Source organism: Apium graveolens, unplaced genomic scaffold, assembly GCF_009905375.1.
Source record: "Apium graveolens cultivar Ventura unplaced genomic scaffold, ASM990537v1 ctg8725, whole genome shotgun sequence".
NCBI lineage: Eukaryota > Viridiplantae > Streptophyta > Magnoliopsida > Apiales > Apiaceae > Apium > Apium graveolens.
In genome coordinates this window covers 2,456-26,673 of record NW_027421422.1, presented here as the reverse complement: position 1 = coordinate 26,673, position 24,218 = coordinate 2,456, and the positions used below count along the sequence as shown (strand labels likewise).

General features: G+C 34.9%; 2 protein-coding genes and 1 pseudogene across 5 annotated transcripts; 2 read left to right on the top strand and 1 right to left on the bottom strand.

Moving 5' to 3' along the window:
• The first annotated feature begins 1,064 nt into the window (after positions 1–1,064).
• LOC141705273 (uncharacterized) lies at positions 1,065–3,702 on the top strand (annotated as a pseudogene).
• Positions 3,703–4,693: 991 nt separating this feature from the next.
• LOC141705272 (uncharacterized) lies at positions 4,694–7,035 on the top strand. The gene is made up of 2 exons (XM_074508291.1): positions 4,694–4,747; positions 4,838–7,035. Exon 2 carries the CDS (start codon positions 4,996–4,998, stop codon positions 7,033–7,035), a length of 2,040 nt encoding a protein of 679 aa, XP_074364392.1. The 5' UTR covers positions 4,694–4,747; positions 4,838–4,995.
• Positions 7,036–19,805: 12,770 nt separating this feature from the next.
• Positions 19,806–22,611, bottom strand: LOC141705274 (uncharacterized). 4 transcript variants are annotated; one of them, XM_074508293.1, is made up of 3 exons: positions 22,527–22,611; positions 21,408–21,516; positions 19,806–20,842 (listed from the first exon to the last, which is right to left on the bottom strand). In XM_074508293.1, exon 3 carries the CDS (start codon positions 20,739–20,741, stop codon positions 19,977–19,979), a length of 765 nt encoding a protein of 254 aa, XP_074364394.1. In that variant the 5' UTR covers positions 20,742–20,842; positions 21,408–21,516; positions 22,527–22,611; the 3' UTR covers positions 19,806–19,976. The 4 variants fall into 4 exon arrangements, with proteins under 4 accessions (XP_074364394.1, XP_074364395.1, XP_074364393.1 ...); XM_074508294.1 differs by having other exon boundaries at positions 21,408–21,492; positions 22,527–22,601; XM_074508292.1 differs by lacking the exon at positions 21,408–21,516 and having other exon boundaries at positions 22,527–22,596.
• Positions 22,612–24,218: the final 1,607 nt, after the last annotated feature.

Below are 24,218 nucleotides of genomic sequence, written 5' to 3'. Positions count from 1 at the left end.
ATTTTTTATTAAATTATCTTCGTTTTTCTTAAATAAATAAAATATCAAACTCGGTATTTTTGTTAAACTTTTAGCAATCATCAACTTGACCTGATAAAATTCTTTAAAAAAAAAAAGAGTAAGGGGTTTTTTCAAAAATACTCAAATTACAGAAAATATTTTTAAAATACATTGCAATCTTACATGCAGTATTTGCAATTTTATATGTAACATGAAATACATCATTTGCAAACTCGTATGCAACTTTAAGCAAAAGCAAGCTCGCGGGTATCCTAACATGCAACTTTAATCGTATTTTTTAAGTAAGTTCAAAAATATATGCATTTTGATAAATTCCCTAAAAGTAACTCAGTTTGATTAAAATAATATTATCTATTTGTTCAGTAAAAATTATACAAATTTCAAATATTAAACATTTTAAATTATTCTTTTATGGTGGGTCCAGTATTGTAAAAGCGGGAATTGAACTTAGTTAGTGGAGACACCGTTCAGGGATTAATCGGGTAATTGAGGATTAATCAGGTCATTAGTCGGAATTAATTTAATGTTTTTTTATTTATAATTTATAATACATGTAAATATTTTACTATTTTGATTATACATATAATTTTTATAAATATTTATATAAAAAATTTAAAATATTGGATATTATTAAAATAAATATAATTCTTAAGATCTTACTTATGAATTGAGGTTAATTTGTGATGAAAAATTAAAAAAATTTATTGTTTAATCATTTAAAATTGTAAATATGTATACGAAATTATTATTTTTCTTAATTTTCAAAAGAATTTTCCAATTTTATCACAGGCCCGATTTTCGACCAATTAACCCGATTTTTGACTGATTAATACAATTATTCCCGAATTCGACCGATTTTCAAAAACAATTTTTGACCCAATTTTCGCGTAAGTGAATTTCCTCCAAACAACTATTAATCCCCATGACTTTTAGAATAATGGGGGGGTCATGTTAAAATACTAGCACCACAAAAAAGATATATAAAAGAGTAATTTGGGATATATAGAATAATAAAATAGGAAAGTGACAAACAGAGGCATTAGCATTTAGGCACCACTGTAGTTCGTTCTCTGTGGAGCAGCTCCGCTTCTCAAACCCTAGCATCGAATCGCGGTAATCATCAATCTCATACTCAATTTCTACATTTTTTTATGTTTTAATTGACCCGATTGATTTCAATTTTGTTCATCTTTATTACGCTGCTTATTGTTTCTGATTTGATATTTATATTTCTGACCTAAATTTAAGTTTGATTAAGTCACCAATTTTAAGTTTGTTGTATGTTCTGTTATTATGTTTAACTGTTTAAGTGTACTAGCAGTTGCATTCAGTTGGATATGATGAGTTCTATTTATGAGTCGGCGAATAGAAGCTAAATTTTACTTTCGATTGTTGTAGTAGCATTGATGGAGCTTTTTGAGATTGTTTTATGTTTCATTTATGAGAGACAGGTTATATTAGAGGATTTCTAATCTGTTAGGCCTTGATGTATTGCATAATTAATGTGACTGGGCATTATAGTAATTTTAGATATCGTGTTAGATTTACGTTTGCTCTCGTTACTTAAAAATGAAAGTGTATTTGTACTATTAAACTGGAGAGCAAGAGCCTCCTAGTTTACTCGTAAAAATAATATAAATAATGTCGCTAACTGGAGGAGGGGAACCTAGAATTTTGCCAATTGGCTGCCAAGGGATTAATCTCGGGTTTACGCTGGGTCCTCCAAATGTTTGGCCCTTGGATGGCCATGGAGTGGGCCTCTCGGGGGACGGGGTGCCAATCACGGTGTCAAGATTTATTAGAACATATCCGTGGCTTGTCTTGCCCAAACATCTTTAAGGGTTAAGATATTTGTTTATGAAATATATAATTGTATTTTTTCCATTTGAATAAAATATTAGATTAGTTTTGGGCCTTTCTAGGATTTTAATTGCGGTTTGATTGCAAATTTTGAATTTTTTAACTTAAAATTTTAGGAGAGAGAGTTAGTGTGGGTTTAAAAAGAAGTGCAGGAAGTGAAAGACTCTTTAACTTTTCATTTGTCACTTTTTATTTTTAAGATTTTCACAATTTCTTTAGAAGCTCTTCCTTATCTTTAGACTTATCCTGCAAGGGTGATTTAGGTGTCAAGGGACAATATTTTGTAGGTGGGTGGGTCGCCGTTATTCGAAGATCCAGCGGTGTTTGTTCTTCCTGCAAGGGTGATTGTGTCAAGGGGCAATATTTATGTAGGTGGGTCACCATTATTCGAAGATCCAGTGGTGTTTATTCTTCCTGCAAGGGTGATTGTGTCAAGGGGCAAATTTTGTAGGTGGTGAAATTCTGGCATCTGTTTTATTTTATTTTACTTGCCGAGTGTAAATTTTGACCTTGTAATTTTATTCGAAAATGTTAGCATTAAATAAATGTATACTAGCGGCGTTTGTTCTAATCTACTGTGCTCCTCTGTCCACCCAGATGATGTTTACTACACGTTATCGATCTATTAAATCTAGGTCATGATATAAACATTTTAGGGTATGATATGAATCTATATTTGAAGTTTGAAGAATGCTTTAAGGATTCAAATAAGATCATAAGTTCAAGGAATCAAAGCATAAGACATTTGTATTGAGCCCCAATGACTTGTGATTTCTGGGCCAATTTGTATTAGCGTAGACCAAACGACTTTTTATAATATTTGCTTCTAATATAAACCCTAAATAATTATCTTTTTATAGATTTCTAAATAGCATATAAATTATAAAATAACTTAAATTTCCATGTGCCTAAGCTCAGGTGTTGTCTATTATTGTAGTATGGAGGGCCTACTTGCAGACGACTGTCACTTGGATTTCTCTCTCTTTTAGATCGGGAGTTTCTGCTGTTTATTGGAGCATACTCACCTCAGCTACCAACATGTGGAATTTCGCATCCAATTGTGTAGCTGGTAACAATGGTTTGAAGAATGACTCTCATAAGCACAGAACAGATGTTCTGGATTTCTCAGATGATGAATTGTCTTCGTGTACAAGTAGGGAAGAGGGATTAGAGTGTCCTATATGCTGGGAATCCTTTAATATTGTGGAAAATGTTCCCTATGTTTTATGGTGTGGTCACACGCTTTGTAAAAACTGCATCCTCGGACTGCAATGGGCTGTGGTAAAATTTCCCACTACACCTGTAGCAGCTTCCACTTTTTATCTCGTGTCCGTGGTGCAACCTCTTGTCCGTCCGTCTGATCTACAGGGGTAACCTTAAGTTCCCGCGTACAAACTATTTTCTCCTTTGGATGGTTGAGAGCAGAAATGGTGATAGAGGAAAATCTAGTTCTGTCTATCCTGGAGATAATGGCCATGCTGGATGGCCCAGCAAACACAGAATTGGAATCAGAAGAGAGCCGTCAATCAGAATCATCCACGTCAAATCGAAACGTGGATAATTACCTCAATATGAGAAGCTTAAGTTCTTCCTTGCACAAGTCCCTGATTTTTATAGTCAATTTGACAACCAAATTTCCGCTGGTACTCATGTTTCTCCTGATAGTGTTGTATGTCATACCCGCCAGTGCAGCCATCATATTGTTGTACTTACTGATCACAGTCCCTTTTCGCAATCCCATCTTTTCTCATTTTGTACTTTTCATATCCTAGTTTGGATTGGCTGCTGAAGGAGATAATCAACTGAGACTCGTACACATACTAGCTCTGTTGTATAGTGTGGCGCTATAATATGGTATACTTTTTGTGAATTAAAATTTGTATTTTATTACTTGGTGTTTATTCAAGGATCATTCAGTATTGTACTCTGTATTAGTATGGATTGAATATATTTGTTTTTTGCTGGTTGGTATACAGATCCTATTGTTATTGTGCTTGTGACAGTATTTGTGTTTTCAGTTTGACAGTTTTCATAGAAAATAATGCGCCGCCAGCAGGTGTAATGGTTGTAGACACTAGTATTATTACTGTATAATATTTGTGCATATCTATATCAATTAGCCAAATTGATATGCCTGAATTCAGTTGAAAGAAAGTATGAGGAATATAATGTACAATGAACCAAAAGAAAAAGTGAACATTTTTAGGATTTTTTTCGAGGTACATAGCATTGCTCTGTTAACCTCTCTCTATATATCTATTTGTGAAGAGGTAATCCTATATCTACAAATATAGAACTTAATATCTGTATTAATATTAAACATTCATACCAACTTAGGTAACTCAGAGGATCACCTTAAGAGACAATTTTTTTTCTATTTTAAATATATGTCTACCAATTAAATTAGCAATCAAGCTACACCAATAATTAGTAAACTTTTATTTCAATGAATGAAGAATACATGCTTTAAAATTTATTCCAAGCCACAGCATGTATATTGGTAAGAATTAAGATCCATGGTAAATTTTTGTTTAAGTCATTCCCCGCCCTTTCTCCATTGAGCTGAACATCATGATATCTCCAACAGCCTAAACAAACTGAGAAGGTGATATTTATGCGTGTCTGCAGGTCTGCATGCATCCTCAGAGTTGTTTTGGATGTGGCCTCTTTGTATTTTCTGTATGACTTAATAGTTTGTCTAAAATTTTGCTTCTGATGATTGATTCTGTCGTTATATTCAGGGTTCTGAGATATTGGCATTCTTATGAGCTTCCTTTATTTGACGGCTGATGGGAGGGACCAATATCTTGGTTGCGGAGAAAAAAATCCAAGGCAGATAAAGGAAATCAAAAAAGAAAATCATCAGGTAATTTTCTTGCCAACCCTGTTTTAGTAAACCAACCAAACAAAAGGTAGTATTTGATTGAAGGCTTAATTGATTCATTCTATAATGCAGGAAATGTAAAAGGAATTTCCTCAGGCACATCAAGTTCTTTGAACCATCTCAGAGCTTCAGATGGTTCTAGTCTTGATGTCTGTAAGTTGAAAAAAGGACATTCCTTTGCAGTGAAGGCATGTAATCCAGTACCAGAAACAACAGCTTCCCCTTATGATATGCAGAAAGATATTGGATCTGAAGCTTCGTACGAGAAATATAAGGATTCTACTGTCCAGCTCAAGCCTTCTCTCAATGGCAGAACTAGCGCGTCTAAGCAGGACATAAAAAGTGCAACTCCAGCTGTGAGAGATAAAATATCAGCAGTCGATCTCATGCCTTCCCTTGATTTAAATCATTCACCTGAACCCCCTGGAATCATCAAAACAGAAATTCCATTACTGTCCAAGAAATTTCAAGTTAGAAATAGATATCCATCAGACATTAGGATATTTAGGTACAATCAAAATGGGATTTCCTCTCCAAATACTTCCCCAGGTTCAGCAGAAACATCGGGGGCGGGAAGTCCATTTTCATCTCCAACTTCTTTGATAGGTCTTAGTGGCACGAGAAAAACTCCCGTTCAGTCAAGAGATACAATGGGATCACCGAGAACATCAATAGAAAGCACCGATTCATTGTCTATGGAACTTTTTGAAAGTCGAGTTGTGAGGCCATTTGGGAGAAAGTTCAGCAGCCGGGGATTGTTTACTGCTGCGCAGGATCAGAAAAAGGGCAAAGCTGATTCAACGAAATATATCAAAACAAAGGACGAGGTCTTAGTAAAGAAATTGGATATGGTCGATCCACCAATTGAGAACAAAATATCGGACAGCAAAATTTCTCCATCCCAGTCAGCCGCGAAATTTACTCATGACATAAACCAGGTAAACAATTTGCGTGTGGATGATGCAGTAGCTGAGAAAGAAATGTTAGATTCTATGCAAACTGATAGTAATAGTCAAATTTCTCCATCCACCTCCCCATTCTCCCGGTCTTTCGTGAAACTTACCGATGATGGTAAACGAGCGAAAAACTTTCATGTGAATGATGCAGCAACAGAGAACGATTTGTTGGCACCTATGCAGACTGATGGTCATAGTCAAATTTCTCCATCCACCTCTCCAGCATCGGAGTCGACTGTGGTTGATGAGGCATCTAATGAGGAATCTAAGAGCGAAATCTTAGGACTGGTGCAAACTGATGGTCATAGTCAAGATTTGCCGTCTACATCTCCAGTAACTCACTATGCAGTGAAACTTACTGATGATAAGGATCAGACAACAAAAATGTGTGTGAATGATGCTACAACTGAGAATGAAGTGTTGGAACCCAAGCAAATTGGTGATCATATTCAAATTTCTCCATCTACCTCCTCATTGTCACGATCAGACGCGATAAGTACTCATGACAGTGATCATACGGACGTTTTTAATGTGGTTGATGTGAATTCCAAGAAGGAGATGTTAAAATCAGTTCAAACTAATGATCATAGTCAAAATTCCTCTTCAACCTTGACATTTACTCGGGACAAAGACGAGGTAAATTTTTTGCATGCGGATGATGCCACAACTGTTGATGGAATGTACGGCCGAAGTCAAATTTCTCCATCTACCTCTCCAATTTCGACGTTGAATATGAAACTTACAACTGACATGGATCAATCTAAGAATTTACATGTGGATGATGTGGAAACAGAGGACAAAGTATCGGAATCCATGGATACTGATGGTAATATTCAAATTTCTCTACATACCTCTCCATTGTCACGGTTAAACGGAAAAATTACTCATGACAATGACCAGACCAAGATCTTTTATATAGCATCTAAGAATGAAAAGTTTAACCCAGTTCAAACTGATGATCATAGTCAAAATTATCCATCGACCTCCAATTTATCCCCATATGTGGTGACGCCTACTCGTGATTATGAAAACATGGTTGTGGATGCTGCAATAGTGAAGAACAAAGTATTGGAACCCATGCTAAGTGACGATCATACTCAAATTCCTCTATCTACTTCTCCTTTGTTGCGGTCCAGCGAGAAACTTACTTCTGACAGTGGCCAAATAAAAATCTCTCTTATCGGCAAAGTGGCTTCCAAGAACGAAATGTTGGAACTAGATCGGACTGATGGTCATTGTCCATCTACCTCTCCATTATCCAAGTCGGAAACTTACTCTAAACGAGAATCAAACGAAAAACTTGCACGAGGGTGATGTGGCAACTGCGAATGAAGTGTTGGATACCATGCAAACTAATGGTCATACTCAAATTTCTCAATCTACCACTTCTTTGTTCCAATCGCACGCGTCATCTGAAGCACAGGCAGAACTTTTTCCTTCTCATGCTAATGAATCAGTGGAGCTTGTGTGTACAGATAGTGAAATTTCAGAGTTTTATGAAGATATTGATGTAGAAGCTTTACAGGATATTGAATACATCATTGACATTTATGATTCAGAGGATTCAGAATATGTTGAAGAAAGAGATGAAATCAACATAGAAAACGATGATGTTATAAACATCAGTAAAGTTGATGCGTCAATCAGTTTGCACCACACAAAGAAAGACGAACAATATACTCTTGAAGATAAAGAAATTCCAGTTTCTAAGTCTATGTTTCAGAGGGGCAGATTAGTAGACCTGGAAAGCGAGAATGATATTCCTAGAAAGCTCAAGTTTAGACGGGATAGAGTTATGAAAAACGAGAATGGCACCAAAACTTATGTTGGGATGAGAAGATTATCCGTTGACAACACTAATCCAACTAGCGCCAATGCTCAATATGCTGACAGTTATGATTTAGAGGACTTTGACTATTCAGATGGTGAAACAGATGGATCCAAGGCTGAAAATAGTGATGCTGTAAGTATCAGTAGAGTTGATACATTAAAAGGTAAACAATATCAAAGAAACGACAAACTATTTTCTTCTAGAGATGACCATCTAGCTTTGAAGGGCAAGTTTAGCAGGGTTAAAATAATGGATGTGCAAAGCGAGAATGATGTTGCTAAAAGGTTAAAGTTTAGGCGGAGGAGAGTGGTAGAAGACCTTGATGACGCGAAACCTTATGTTGAGAGGATAAAACTTAAGAAAAGAGAAACTGATGGCAACACAAATACAACCAGTCCAGGTTCTGATTACAGTGACAGTTGTTATTACGAGGACTCTAAAGAATTCAACTCTGGAAATGATGTTGTAGACATCAGTGAAGCTGATATATTAGAAGGTAAACACCACAAAAATTCAAGAAAAGGCAGACAATTTACTTCTGAAGAATACAATCCAGCTTATAAGTGCAAGTTTAGAAGGGGCAGAATTTTGGATCTTCAATGCGAAGATGATACTCCTAGCAAGCTCAAGTTTAGGCGTGGAAAGGTGATAGAAAATGAGGATGGCACCAAAACTTATGTTGAGAGGATAAGATTCAAGAGGAGAGATACTGATGACAACACAAATGCCACTAGTCCTGATTGTGAATATATTGACAGTTATTATTCAGAGGACCCTGAAAGTGAAACAATTGAATTCAACTCTGAAAATGGTGATGTTGCAAGCATCAACAACAACGTTGATATACTGCAAGGCAAAAACCTCAGGCATCCGAGAAAATACAAACATTTTGCTTCTGAAGAAGATAGTCCAGCTTATAAGTGTAACTTTAGGAGAGGCCGAACAATGGACCTGCAAAACGACGATAACGTTCCTAAAAGGCTCAAATTTAAGCGGGGAAGAGTAATAGAAAAGGATGATGGCACCAAAATTTATATTAGGAGGAGAAGATTCAAGAAGAAAGAGATTGTTAACAATGTAGATACATCTAGCCCTGATTCTCACACAGTTGCTTTGAGGCATCAGGAAATGCAGGACAAGAAAGACGAGCTGCTTTTGTTGAATGATGTTATCGAAGAAACAATCACTAAACTTGCTAGAAGTAAAAAGAGTAAGGTCAAGGCATTGGTGGGAGCTTTCGAAACTGTGATTTCTCTCCAGGATGATAAAACTTCCCCAGGATAGCTAAAGAGATCACCTTTGTTTATACCACAATAGCAGGATCTTTTTTGTTTCCTTTAAAGAATCTTTAAAATGCTAGGTAATGTTATAGTTATTAGTTATGTAAGCTTTAGTATTCAGTTGAGCATGATAGAAGCAAAGGAGACTTCATAACTTTTTCCAGTTGGTATTTAAGTTTGAGTTTTTGTTGGTAGAATAAATTGTCTTGACACAAATCTACTGTGCTTCTCTACATTTGTCTTTTATTTTCATTTTTTCTTTTAACTTTTCCAATCACCTTTTTAGTGTTTATTAATGAACTTTCATTTAAATTTTATATCCTTTGATTGGACCAGTGTTACAGATTTCGGAAATCGGAATTATTCGGTTGAGGTACTGATTTATGATTTATCGGACGATTTTTAAAAAATCGGATGATTTATCGGCGATTTATTGGAATCGGTCAAATCGGATCAATATTTTTGACCGATTTTTGAGCGATTTATCGGCGATTTTTGGAAAATTGACGAATTCTATAACAGAGGATTGGACTGAATAATATGTATGCTCAATATACTAAGATTTAATGTTCCTAAATATGGAGTCACTTGACTTAGGTGAGTATAAAAAGGATTCTTGGTAAGTTAAAAAATTTGATTAAAAAATTAGAAACTCCATAATAAAAAAATAGGTTATACTCATATAACTCTCTTAAATACGTACTTAAGGACATTTTTCTCATATATTTGTATGATTTTGTAAACAATTATGTCTAATAATTTTATTGCTTACAATTCTATTGTAACAAATTCAAAAATAAACTTCACAAATTTTTGAAAGGAAATATTCCATTTTTTAATTCATTATTAGTACAAGTTTTGTGACATTATTCATCATTTTGAAACTGTGGTGAAAGATTAGACTTCCAATCAAATGGCAGCCAAATTGAAAGCTCAACTTTATTATACTAAAATATCAACATTTACAAAATTAAAAATCCTATTACAAGACCAACTTGATGGGTCTTGATGGCTTGCATTTTCATAAAAAAATAAAAAATATTCATTTAAATAAACAACAAACCAATCATGAACTGACACCTATTGATGACAGATGATCCGATAGGGAAGCTTGTACTGTCTATTTACTCATTTGTCTACTTTGGTTTGTTAGTCACTTAACAATAACAACTGCCTTTTATTTATATATATTTTTTGTATAATATTTTATATATTTATATTCTTGATTTCTCCTTCAATCTTGATAACCCCTTTTGTTTTTTTCAGTTTCTGATTCATCTCTGCAAACCCTTTTTAATTTGCAGAGTAAAGATTCGATTTTTATTTTCTTGATTGTGTTTTTGCTGCAAATGGAAGTGACCCAGTTGAATTCAAGATTCTAGAAAGGTATTGGTAAAGTTTTCTTGGTAATTTTCATAAATTTAAAAACTTGATCTTTAATGTATGCAAGATTCTAATGTTTCTTGGTGTTTTTGAAATAGATGAATTGAGCTGATGCTGGGGAGTAGCTTCTTGTGATCTGAGGTATGTGGGTTTTTTTAATTTTGTTTTGTGATCTGTGTGCTTTAAATTTTTTGCTTGTGTGTGGAGATTCTTGATTTGTTAGACTTTTTGTCTTTAAAGCAAGACTTATTTGAATTACTATTGAGAAATTCCAGGTCTGGGTTCATTTTGGGTTGGATATGGTTTCGTAAAGTAGTTTTAAGTTCATGGTGATCTTTTTTTTAAAAAAAATTAACTGTTGTAGAGAAGAGTGGATGGTGTTTTAGCTAGTTTAATATCGGTGTCTTTTGCTATGTATATAATTATCATGAACTTGGTTCGGTGGTATTGTTAATTTTTTTGAACTGAGGCCGCTCTATATTTTGAGCATTAAAATTTAATTCATTTGAGGTTCTAGCTTGTGTTTCATTGTAGGGTGTTATATGTAAACTTGAAAACTATTTTTTGAGGGATTCTATGAGAAATGTTGACATGGACGTGAATCGCTGTCAGTTGACTTTCTTGACTTCCTTGCATTCTGTATGATTGGAAAAAATGTGACTGTGTAGGAATGGAATAAACATTGTAATGTTTTGTGGGTAAGCGTATAAAATTTCACTCAGTTGTCCGTTCGATTCCAACCAATTGAAACTAGAGCTCGACCTCACGTCCTCGCCAATTTGAGAATGAATGAGCAATCTGCCTTCTTATTATCTTTGCAAAATTCTTCTTAGAAAATCTGCACTCTTTTATTTTCCCCTCTAATGTCGATCTCATCCACCTTTATTATGTTCACGGCTTTTCATTCCTTTCGTAGTTCGTATCATTCAGCTCAACTAAATAGAGCATTAGAGTAGCTATATCAAATTAATTTACTTGAACTAATTATTGTTGTCTAGCACTCTTGATGGAAGTTTTTTTGCATATATGGTAGTGTTTATCATGTATGGTAGCAAGAACACCTCCCCCAGTAAGATTTAGAAACAATTCCTTGAGAGATTAAAAGCTTAGTTCGTGCTGAGTATATGCCCCATCTTGTCCAGGCATGCTAACACATGATGAATCATGGGTGTTGCTTATTGACTGAAAGCAGGGTAAAATGATCTGATGCTTAACACTTCCCACACTCGGAAGGCCACTGTTGGGTGTGAAGAGTGATTCAGTAGGAGCCCGTTTCCAACCCTAGAACCTTAGGGTTTTAGAAGGAATTAATCTTAACATTTCATATCTTAACAAAATAAATGAAATGGATGTAAGACTGAAAACTATGAATATTGACCCACAGACAGTACAAATTCAGCTACAATATTACCAGTTTCATTCCTCAAGAGAGCTTTGAAATGAAAAGACAAGACAGCGAATATATTCATCCTTTAAGAATGATTAAATGCTAAAGATCTGTTCCGTCCAAGAAGCTCCACTCTTCTCCCCAATACCTGGTGGTGTAAAACACAGTAAGTAAGGGGAAAAAAAGTAGGCTAACATATGAAATCATATGTATGCTTCTGGATAGAAATGAGGTTTTCTGATAATTTTGGTAAGTGGTAAGCATTTAAGGATAAAGACAGGTGCCATATGTATCTGTCTGATGCTGTAGAGTGCAAGTTAGCTTACTTGGCTATTACAATTGTTTTGTCAACTTGGCTAGTTAGCTGTGGAATATTGAGGGACGGGGGGTCATATGTTTGCCCCACCAGGTTTGGGAGGAAGAGTGGAGCTTCTTGGACGGAACAGATCTTTAGCATGTTAAATCATTTCTTAAAGGATGAATATATTCGCATGTCTTGTCTTTTCATTTCAAAGCTCTCTTGAGGAATGAAACTGGTAATATTGTAGCTGAATTTGTACTGTCTGTGGGTCAATATTCATAGTTTTCAGTCTTACATCCATTTCATTTATTTTGTTAAGATATGAAATGTTAAGATTAATTCCTTCTAAAACCCTAAGGTTCTAGGGTTGGAAACGGGCTCCTACTGAATCACTCTTCACACCAACAGTGGCCTTCCGAGTGTGGGAAGTGTTAAGCATTAGATCATTTTACCCTGCTTTCAGTCAATAAGCAACACCCATGATTCAATTATGTGTTGGCATGCCTGGACAAGATGGGGCATATACTCAGCACGAACTAAGCTTTTAATCTCTCAAGGAATTGTTTCTAAATCTTACTGGGGGAGGTGTTCTTGCTACCATACATGATAAACACTACCATATATGCAAAAAAACTTCCATCAGAGTGCTAGACAACATATTAGTTCAGTAAATTAATTTGTATACTACTCTAATGCTCTATTTAGTTGAGCTGAATGATACGAACTACGAAAGACTGAAAAGCCGTGAACCTAATAAGGGATGAGATCGACATTAGAGGGGAAAATAAAAGAGTGCAGATTTTCTAAGAAAATTTTGCAAAGATATACGAAAGGCAGATTGGCTCATTCATTCTCAAATTGGCGAGGACGTGAGGTCGAGCTCTAGTTTTCAATTGGTTGGAATCGAACGGACAACTGAGTGAAATTTTATACGCTTACCCACAAAACATTACAATGTTCATTCCATCCCACATAGTTGCATTTGTTTCCATCATACAGAATGCAGGAAGTCAAGAAAGTCAACTGACAGCGATTCACGTCCATGTCAACATTTCTCATAGAATCCCTCAAAAATATTTCAAGTTTACATATAACCCCTACAATGAAACCAGCTAGAACCTCAATGAATTAAATTTATGCTCAAAATATCGAGCGCTCAGTTCAAAAAAATTAACAATACACCGAACCAAGTTCATGATAATTATATCATAGCAAAGACACCGTATATAAACCTAGCTAAAACACCATCCACTCTTCTCTACAACAGTTAATTTTTTTTTAAAAAAGATCACCATGAACTTAAAACTACTTTACGAACCATATCCAACCCAAATGAACCCGACCTGGAATTTTCTCATAGTAATTCCAATAGTCTTGCTTTAAAGACAAAGTCTAACAACATCAGAATCTCCACACACAAGCAAAAAATTTAAGCACACAGATCACAAAACAAAATTAAAAAAACCCACATACCTCAGATCACAAGAAGCTACTTCCCCAGCATCACTCAATTCATCTATTTCAAAACACCAAGACTTAGAATCTTGCATACATTAAGATCAAGTTTTTAATTTTGAAAATTACCAAGACAACTTACCAATACCTTTCTAGAATCTTGATTCAACTGGGTCACTCCATTTGCAGCAAAAACACAATCAAGAAAATAAAAATCGAATCTTTACTCTGCAAATTAAAAAGGGTTTGCAGAGATGAATCAGAAACTGAAAAAAACAAAGGGGTTATCAAGATTGAAGGAGAAAATCAAGAATATAATATATAAAATATTATACAAAAATATATATAAATAAAGGCAGTTGTTATTGTTAAGTGACTAACAACCAAAGTAGACAAATGATAAATAGACAGTACAGCTTCCTATCGGATCATCTGTCATCAAGGGTGTCAGTCATGATTGGTTTGTTGTTTATTTAATGAATATTTTTTAGTTTTTTTATGAAAATGCAAGCCTCAAGACCCATCAAGTTGGTCTTGTAATAGGATTTTTTAATTTTGTAAATGTTGATATTTTAGTATATAAAGTTAGCTTTCAATTTGGCTGCCATTTGATTGGAAGTCTAATCTTCACCACAGTTTCAAATGATGATAATGTCACAAACTTGTACTAATAATGAATTAAAAAATGGAATATTTCCTTTCAAAAATTTGTGAAGTTTATTTTTGAATTTGTTACAATAGAATTGTAAGCAATAAAATATTAGACATAATTGTTTACAAAATCATACAAATATATGAAAAATGTCCTTAATACGTATTTAAGAGAGTTATATGAGTATAACCTATTTTTTATTATGGAGTTTCTAATTTTTTAATCAAATTTTTTAACTTACCAAGAATCCTTTTTATACTCACCTAAGTCAAGTGACTCCATATTTAGGAACTTAAATCTTCGTATATTGAGCAACATATTATTCAGTCCAATCCTCTGTTATAGAATTCGTCAATTTTCCAAAAATCCGCCGATAAATCGCTCAAAAATCGGTCAAAATATTGATCCGATTTGACCGCTTCCATAAATCGCCGTAAATCATCCGATTTTTTAAAAATCGTTCCGATAATCATAAATCAGTTACCTCAACCGAATAATCCGATTCCGAAATCTGTACCACTGTCCAATCAAAGGATATAAAATTTAAATGAAAGTTCATTAATAACACTAAAAAGGTGATTGGAAAGTTAAAAGAAAAATGAAAATAAAAGACAATGTAGAGAGCACAGTAGATTTGTGTCAAGACAATTATTCTACCAACAAAAACTCAAACTTAAATACCAACTGGAAAAAGTTATGAAGTCTCCTTGCTTCTATCATGCTCAACTGAATACTAAAGCTTACATAACTAATAACTATAACATTACCTAGCATTTTAAAGATTCTTTAAAGGAAACAAAAAGATCCTGCTATTGTGGTATAAACAAAGGTGAACTCTTTAGCTATCCTGGGAAGTTTTATCATCCTGGAGAGAAATCACAGTTTCGAAAGCTCCCATCCAATGCCTTGACCTTACTCTTTTTACTTCTAGCAGTTTAGTGATTGTTTCTTCGATAACATCATTCACAAAAGCAGCTCGTCTTTCTTGTCCTGCATTTCCATGCCTCAAGCAACTGTGTGAGAATCAGGGCTAGATGTATCTACATTGTTAACAATCTCTTTCTCTTCTTGAATCTTCTCCTCCTATATAAATTTTGGTGCCATCATCCTTTTCTATTACTCTTCCCCGCTTAATTTGAGCCTTTTAGGAACGTTATCGTCGTTTGCAGGTCCTTGTTCGGCCTCTCCTAAAGTTACACTTATAAGCTGGACTATCTTCTTCAAAGCAAAATGTTTGTATTTTCTCGGATGCCTGAGTTTTTGCCTTGCAGTATATCAACGTTGTTGTTGATGCTTGCAACACTCACCATTTTCAGAGTTGAATTCAATTGTTTCACTTTCAGGGTCCTCTGAATAATAACTGTCAATATATTCACAATCAGGACTAGTGCATTTGTGTTGTCATCAGTATCTCTCCTCTTGAATCTTATCCTCTCAACAAAGTTTTGGTGCCATCCTCATTTTCTATCACCTTTCCACGCCTAAACTTGAGCTTGCTAGGAGTATCATCTTCGCATTGAAGATCCAAAATTCTGCCCCTTCTAAACTTGCACTTATAAGCTGGATTGTATTCTTCAGAAGTAAATTGTCTGCCTTTTCTTGAATTTTTGTGGTGTTTACCTTCTAATATATCAGCTTCACTGATGTCTACAACATCATTTCCAGAGTTGAATTCTTTAGAGTCCTCGTATAACAACTGTCACTGTAATCAGAACCTGGACTGGTTGTATTGTGTTGCCATCAGTTTCTCTTTTCTTAAGTTTTATCCTCTCACATAAGGTTTCGCGTCATCAAGGTCTTCTACCACTCTCCTCCGCCTAAACTTTAACCTTTTAGCAACATCATTCTCGCTTTGCACATCCTTATTTTAACCCTGCTAACTTGCCCTTCAAAGCTAGATGGTCATCTCTAGAAGAAAATAGTTTGTCGTTTCTTTGATATTGTTTACCTTTTAATGTATCAACTCTACTGATACTTACAGCATCACTATTTTCAGCCTTGGATCCATCTGTTTCACCATCTGAATAGTCAAAGTCCTCTAAATCATAACTGTCAGCATATTGAGCATTGGCGCTAGTTGGATTAGTGTTGTCAACGGATAATCTTCTCATCCCAACATAAGTTTTGGTGCCATTCTCGTTTTTCATAACTCTATCCCGTCTAAACTTGAGCTTTCTAGGAATATCATTCTCGCTTTCCAGGTCTACTAATCTGCCCCTCTGAAACATAGACTTAGAAACTGGAATTTCTTTATCTTCAAGAGTATAGTTCGTCTTTCTTTGGTGGTGCAAACTGATTGACGCATCAACTTTACTGATGTTTATACATCATCGTTTTCTATGTTGATTTCATCTCTTTCTTCAACATATTCTGAATCCTCTGAATCATAAATGTCAATGATGTATTCAATATCCTGTAAAGCTTCTACATCATATCTTCATAAAACTCTGAAATTTCACTATCTGTACACACAAGCTCCACTGATTCATTAGCATGAGAAGGAAAAAGTTCTGCTGTGCTTCAGATGACGCGTGCGATTGGAACAAAGAAGTGGTAGATTGAGAAATTTGAGTATGACATTAGTTTGCATGGTATCCAACACTTCATTCGCAGTTGCCACATCACCCTCGTGCAAGTTTTTCGTTTGATTCTCGTTTAGAGTAAGTTCCGACTTGGATAATGGAGAGGTAGATGGACAATGACCATCAGTCCGCTCTAGTTCCAACATTTCGTTCTTGGAAGCCACTTTGCCGATAAGAGAGATTTTTATTTGGCCACTGTCAGAAGTAAGTTTCTCGCTGGACCGCAACAAAGGAGAAGTAGATAGAGGAATTTGAGTATGATCGTCACTTAGCATGGGTTCCAATACTTTGTTCTTCACTATTGCAGCATCCACAACCATGTTTTCATAATCACGAGTAGGCGTCACCACATATGGGGATAAATTGGAGGTCGATGGATAATTTTGACTATGATCATCAGTTTGAACTGGGGTAAACTTTTCATTCTTAGATGCTATATAAAAGATCTTGGTCTGGTCATTGTCATGAGTAATTTTTCCGTTTAACCGTGACAATGGAGAGGTATGTAGAGAAATTTGAATATTACCATCAGTATCCATGGATTCCGATACTTTGTCCTCTGTTTCCACATCATCCACATGTAAATTCTTAGATTGATCCATGTCAGTTGTAAGTTTCATATTCAAACGTCGAAATTGGAGAGGTAGATGGAGAAATTTGACTTCGGCCGTACATTCCATCAACAGTTGTGGCATCATCCGCATGCAAAAAATTCTACCTCGTCTTTGTCCCGAGTAAATGGTCAAGGTTGAAGAGGAATTTTGACTATGATCATTAGTTTGAACTGATTTTAACATCTCCTTCTTGGAATTCACATCAACCACATTAAAAACGTCCGTATGATCACTGTCATGAGTACTTATCGCGTCTGATCGTGACAATGAGGAGGTAGATGGAGAAATTTGAATATGATCACCAATTTGCTTGGGTTCCAACACTTCATTCTCAGTTGTAGCATCATTCACACACATTTTTGTTGTCTGATCCTTATCATCAGTAAGTTTCACTGCATAGTGAGTTACTGGAGATGTAGACGGCAAATCTTGACTATGACCATCAGTTTGCACCAGTCCTAAGATTTTCGCTCTTAGATTCCTCATTAGATGCCTCATCAACCACAGTCGACTCCGATGCTGGAGAGGTGGATGGAGAATTTGACTATGACCATCAGTCTGCATAGGTGCCAACAAATCGTTCTCTGTTGCTGCATCATTCACATGAAAGTTTTCGCTCGTTTACCATCATCGGTAAGTTTCACGAAAGACCGGAGAATGGGGAGGTGGATGGAGAAATTTGACTATTACTATCAGTTTGCATAGAATCTAACATTTCTTTTCTCAGCTACTGCATCATCCACACGCAAATTGTTTACCTGGTTTATGTCATGAGTAAATTTCGCGGCTGACTGGGATGGAGAAATTTTGCTGTCCGATATTTTGTTCTCAATTGGTGGATCGACCATATCCAATTTCTTTACTAAGACCTCGTCCTTTGTTTTGATATATTTCGTTGAATCAGCTTTGCCCTTTTTCTGATCCTGCGCAGCAGTAAACAATCCCCGGCTGCTGAACTTTCTCCCAAATGGCCTCACAACTCGACTTTCAAAAGTTCCATAGACAATGAATCGGTGCTTCTATTGATGTTCTCGGTGATCCCATTGTATCTCTTGACTGAACGGGAGTTTTTCTCGTGCCACTAAGACCTATCAAAGAAGTTGGAGATGAAAATGGACTTCCCGCCCCCGATGTTTCTGCTGAACCTGGGGAAGTATTTGGAGAGGAAATCCCATTTTGATTGTACCTAAATATCCTAATGTCTGATGGATATCTATTTCTAACTTGAAATTTCTTGGACAGTAATGGAATTTCTGTTTTGATGATTCCAGGGGGTTCAGGTGAATGATTTAAATCAAGGGAAGGCATGAGATCGACTGCTGATATTTTATCTCTCACAGCTGGAGTTGCACTTTTATGTCCTGCTTAGACGCGCTAGTTCTGCCATTGAGAGAAGGCTTGAGCTGGACAGTAGAATCCTTATATTTCTCGTACGAAGCTTCAGATCCAATATCTTTCTGCATATCATAAGGGGAAGCTGTTGTTTCTGGTACTGGATTACATGCCTTCACTGCAAAGGAATGTCCTTTTTTCAACTTACAGACATCAAGACTAGAACCATCTGAAGCTCTGAGATGGTTCAAAGAACTTGATGTGCCTGAGGAAATTCCTTTTACATTTCCTGCATTATAGAATGAATCAATTAAGCCTTCAATCAAATACTACCTTTTGTTTGGTTGGTTTACTAAAACAGGGTTGGCAAGAAAATTACCTGATGATTTTCTTTTTTGATTTCCTTTATCTGCCTTGGATTTTTTTCTCCGCAACCAAGATATTGGTCCTCCCATCAGCCGTCAAATAAAGGAAGCTCATAAGAATGCCAATATCTCAGAACCCTGAATATAACGACAGAATCAATCATCAGAAGCAAAATTTTAGACAAACTATTAAGTCATACAGAAAATACAAAGAGGCCACATCCAAAACAACTCTGAGGATGCATGCAGACCTGCAGACACGCATAAATATCACCTTCTCAGTTTGTTTAGGCTGTTGGAGATATCATGATGTTCAGCTCAATGGAGAAAGGGCGGGGAATGACTTAAACAAAAATTTACCATGGATCTTAATTCTTACCAATATACATGCTGTGGCTTGGAATAAATTTTAAAGCATGTATTCTTCATTCATTGAAATAAAAGTTTACTAATTATTGGTGTAGCTTGATTGCTAATTTAATTGGTAGACATATATTTAAAATAGAAAAAAAATTGTCTCTTAAGGTGATCCTCTGAGTTACCTAAGTTGGTATGAATGTTTAATATTAATACAGATATTAAGTTCTATATTTGTAGATATAGGATTACCTCTTCACATAGATAGATAGAGAGAGGTTAACAGAGCAATGCTATGTACCTCGAAAAAAATCCTAAAAATGTTCACTTTTTCTTTTGGTTCATTGTACATTATATTCCTCATACTTTCTTTCAACTGAATTCAGGCATATCAATTTGCTAATTGATATAGATATGCACAAATATTATAAAGTAATAATACTAGTGTCACAACCATTACACCTGCTGGCGGCGCATTATTTTCTATGAAAACTGTCAAAACTGAAAAACACAAATACTGTCACAAGCACAATAACAATAGGATCTGTATACCAACCAGCAAAAAACAAATATATTCAATCCATCACTAATACAGAGTACAATACTGAATGATCCTTGAATAAACACCAAGTAATAAAATACAAATTTTAATTCACAAAAAGTATACCATATTATAGCGCCACACTATACAAACAGAGCTAGTATGTGTACGAGTCTCAGTTGATTATCTCCTTCAGCAGCCAATCCAAACTAGGATATGAAAAGTACAAAATGAGAAAAGATGGGATTGCGAAAAGGACTGTGATCAGTAAGTACAACAATATGATGGCTGCACTGGCGGGTATGACATACAACACTATCAGGAGAAACATGAGTACCAGCGGAAATTTGGTTGTCAAATTGACTATAAAAATCAGGGACTTGTGCAAGGAAGAACTTAAGCTTCTCATATTGAGGTAATTATCCACGTTTCGATTTGACGTGGATGATTCTGATTGACGGCTCTCTTCTGATTCCAATTCTGTGTTTGCTGGCCATCCAGCATGGCCATTATCTCCAGGATAGACAGAACTAGATTTTCCTCTATCACCATTTCTGCTCTCAACCATCCAAAGGAGAAAATAGTTTTTACGCGGGAACTTAAGGTTACCCCTGTAGATCAGACGGACGGACAAGAGGTTGCACCACGGACACGAGATAAAAAGTGGAAGCTGTACAGGTGTAGTGGGAAATTTTACCACAGCCCATTGCAGTCCGAGGATGCAGTTTTTACAAAGCGTGTGACCACACCATAAAACATAGGGAACATTTTCCACAATATTAAAGGATTCCCAGCATATAGGACACTCTAATCCCTCTTCCCTACTTGTACACGAAGACAATTCATCATCTGAGAAATCCAGAACATCTGTTCTGTGCTTATGAGAGTCATTCTTCAAACCATTGTTACCAGCTACACAATTGGATGCGAAATTCCACATGTTGGTAGCTGAGGTGAGTATGCTCCAATAAACAGCAGAAACTCCCGATCTAAAAGAGAGAGAAATCCAAGTGACAGTCGTCTGCAAGTAGGCCCTCCATACTACAATAATAGACAACACCTGAGCTTAGGCACATGGAAATTTAAGTTATTTTATAATTTATATGCTATTTAGAAATCTATAAAAAGATAATTATTTAGGGTTTATATTAGAAGCAAATATTATAAAAAGTCGTTTGGTCTACGCTAATACAAATTGGCCCAGAAATCACAAGTCATTGGGGCTCAATACAAATGTCTTATGCTTTGATTCCTTGAACTTATGATCTTATTTGAATCCTTAAAGCATTCTTCAAACTTCAAATATAGATTCATATCATACCCTAAAATGTTTATATCATGACCTAGATTTAATAGATCGATAACGTGTAGTAAACATCATCTGGGTGGACAGAGGAGCACAGTAGATTAGAACAAACGCCGCTAGTATACATTTATTTAATGCTAACATTTTCGAATAAAATTACAAGGTCAAAATTTACACTCGGCAAGTAAAATAAAATAAAACAGATGCCAGAATTTCACCACCTACAAAATTTGCCCCTTGACACAATCACCCTTGCAGGAAGAATAAACACCACTGGATCTTCGAATAATGGTGACCCACCTACATAAATATTGCCCCTTGACACAATCACCCTTGCAGGAAGAACAAACACCGCTGGATCTTCGAATAACGGCGACCCACCCACCTACAAAATATTGTCCCTTGACACCTAAATCACCCTTGCAGGATAAGTCTAAAGATAAGGAAGAGCTTCTAAAGAAATTGTGAAAATCTTAAAAATAAAAAGTGACAAATGAAAAGTTAAAGAGTCTTTCACTTCCTGCACTTCTTTTTAAACCCACACTAACTCTCTCTCCTAAAATTTTAAGTTAAAAAATTCAAAATTTGCAATCAAACCGCAATTAAAATCCTAGAAAGGCCCAAAACTAATCTAATATTTTATTCAAATGGAAAAAATACAATTATATATTTCATAAACAAATATCTTAACCCTTAAAGATGTTTGGGCAAGACAAGCCACGGATATGTTCTAATAAATCTTGACACCGTGATTGGCACCCCGTCCCCCGAGAGGCCCACTCCATGGCCATCCAAGGGCCAAACATTTGGAGGACCCAGCGTAAACCCGAGATTAATCCCTTGGCAGCCAATTGGCAAAATTCTAGGTTCCCCTCCTCCAGTTAGCGACATTATTTATATTATTTTTACGAGTAAACTAGGAGGCTCTTGCTCTCCAGTTTAATAGTACAAATACACTTTCATTTTTAAGTAACGAGAGCAAACGTAAATCTAACACGATATCTAAAATTACTATAATGCCCAGTCACATTAATTATGCAATACATCAAGGCCTAACAGATTAGAAATCCTCTAATATAACCTGTCTCTCATAAATGAAACATAAAACAATCTCAAAAAGCTCCATCAATGCTACTACAACAATCGAAAGTAAAATTTAGCTTCTATTCGCCGACTCATAAATAGAACTCATCATATCCAACTGAATGCAACTGCTAGTACACTTAAACAGTTAAACATAATAACAGAACATACAACAAACTTAAAATTGGTGACTTAATCAAACTTAAATTTAGGTCAGAAATATAAATATCAAATCAGAAACAATAAGCAGCGTAATAAAGATGAACAAAATTGAAATCAATCGGGTCAATTAAAACATAAAAAAATGTAGAAATTGAGTATGAGATTGATGATTACCGCGATTCGATGCTAGGGTTTGAGAAGCGGAGCTGCTCCACAGAGAACGAACTACAGTGGTGCCTAAATGCTAATGCCTCTGTTTGTCACTTTCCTATTTTATTATTCTATATATCCCAAATTACTCTTTTATATATCTTTTTTGTGGTGCTAGTATTTTAACATGACCCCCCCATTATTCTAAAAGTCATGGGGATTAATAGTTGTTTGGAGGAAATTCACTTACGCGAAAATTGGGTCAAAAATTGTTTTTGAAAATCGGTCGAATTCGGGAATAATTGTATTAATCAGTCAAAAATCGGGTTAATTGGTCGAAAATCGGGCCTGTGATAAAATTGGAAAATTCTTTTGAAAATTAAGAAAAATAATAATTTCGTATACATATTTACAATTTTAAATGATTAAACAATAAATTTTTTTAATTTTTCATCACAAATTAACCTCAATTCATAAGTAAGATCTTAAGAATTATATTTATTTTAATAATATCCAATATTTTAAATTTTTTATATAAATATTTATAAAAATTATATGTATAATCAAAATAGTAAAATATTTACATGTATTATAAATTATAAATAAAAAAACATTAAATTAATTCCGACTAATGACCTGATTAATCCTCAATTACCCGATTAATCCCTGAACGGTGTCTCCACTAACTAAGTTCAATTCCCGCTTTTACAATACTGGACCCACCATAAAAGAATAATTTAAAATGTTTAATATTTGAAATTTGTATAATTTTTACTGAACAAATAGATAATATTATTTTAATCAAACTGAGTTACTTTTAGGGAATTTATCAAAATGCATATATTTTTGAACTTACTTAAAAAATACGATTAAAGTTGCATGTTAGGATACCCGCGAGCTTGCTTTTGCTTAAAGTTGCATACGAGTTTGCAAATGATGTATTTCATGTTACATATAAAATTGCAAATACTGCATGTAAGATTGCAATGTATTTTAAAAATATTTTCTGTAATTTGAGTATTTTTGAAAAAACCCCTTACTCTTTTTTTTTTTAAAGAATTTTATCAGGTCAAGTTGATGATTGCTAAAAGTTTAACAAAAATACCGAGTTTGATATTTTATTTATTTAAGAAAAACGAAGATAATTTAATAAAAAATAAAATCACACTGTATTTATAAAGTGATCGATCGAATAAATATAAACAGATCTAATCGTTGTTTTTATACAAATACAATCAAGTAGTATTTTATTGTTTTTCATTTCAAATGTTATTTAGTTAAAGTGGAGTTACAAAAAATGCAATTTATTATACTAGATTTATATTTTATTATTTATAGAAGTGTTATTCACAACATTATTTCTTGCACTATCCTCTTATGTCTTGAGTTGTATTTTTGGCTTTGTCATCACCCCTTTTATGTCAAATTTCATGAATGTCAAGCTTTCCTGCATATTTTCGCATTCCCTTCTTCCTTAACAGGCCCAACTAGCCTCTCGAGTAGACCTGGTAATTGGTTCGTGTTCTTATACTTTCGTGTCGTGTATTTCGTGTTCCGTGTACTTAAAGGACAACACAAAACCGACATGTTTAGCGTTCGTGTACATTTGTGTTCGTGTACTTTCGTTACGTGTCATTTCGTGTCGTGTATGTCGTGTTAATTGAATATTAATATATATTAAATTTAATATAATAAAATTAAATATAAAAATTTAGG

Bases quoted from the DNA above. Each gene is read 5' to 3' on its own strand.
- LOC141705272 (XM_074508291.1), top strand. From the start codon at position 4,996: ATGCAGAAAGATATTGGATCTGAAGCTTCGTACGAGAAATATAAGGAT.
- LOC141705274 (XM_074508293.1), bottom strand. From the start codon at position 20,741: ATGTGGAATTTCGCATCCAATTGTGTAGCTGGTAACAATGGTTTGAAG.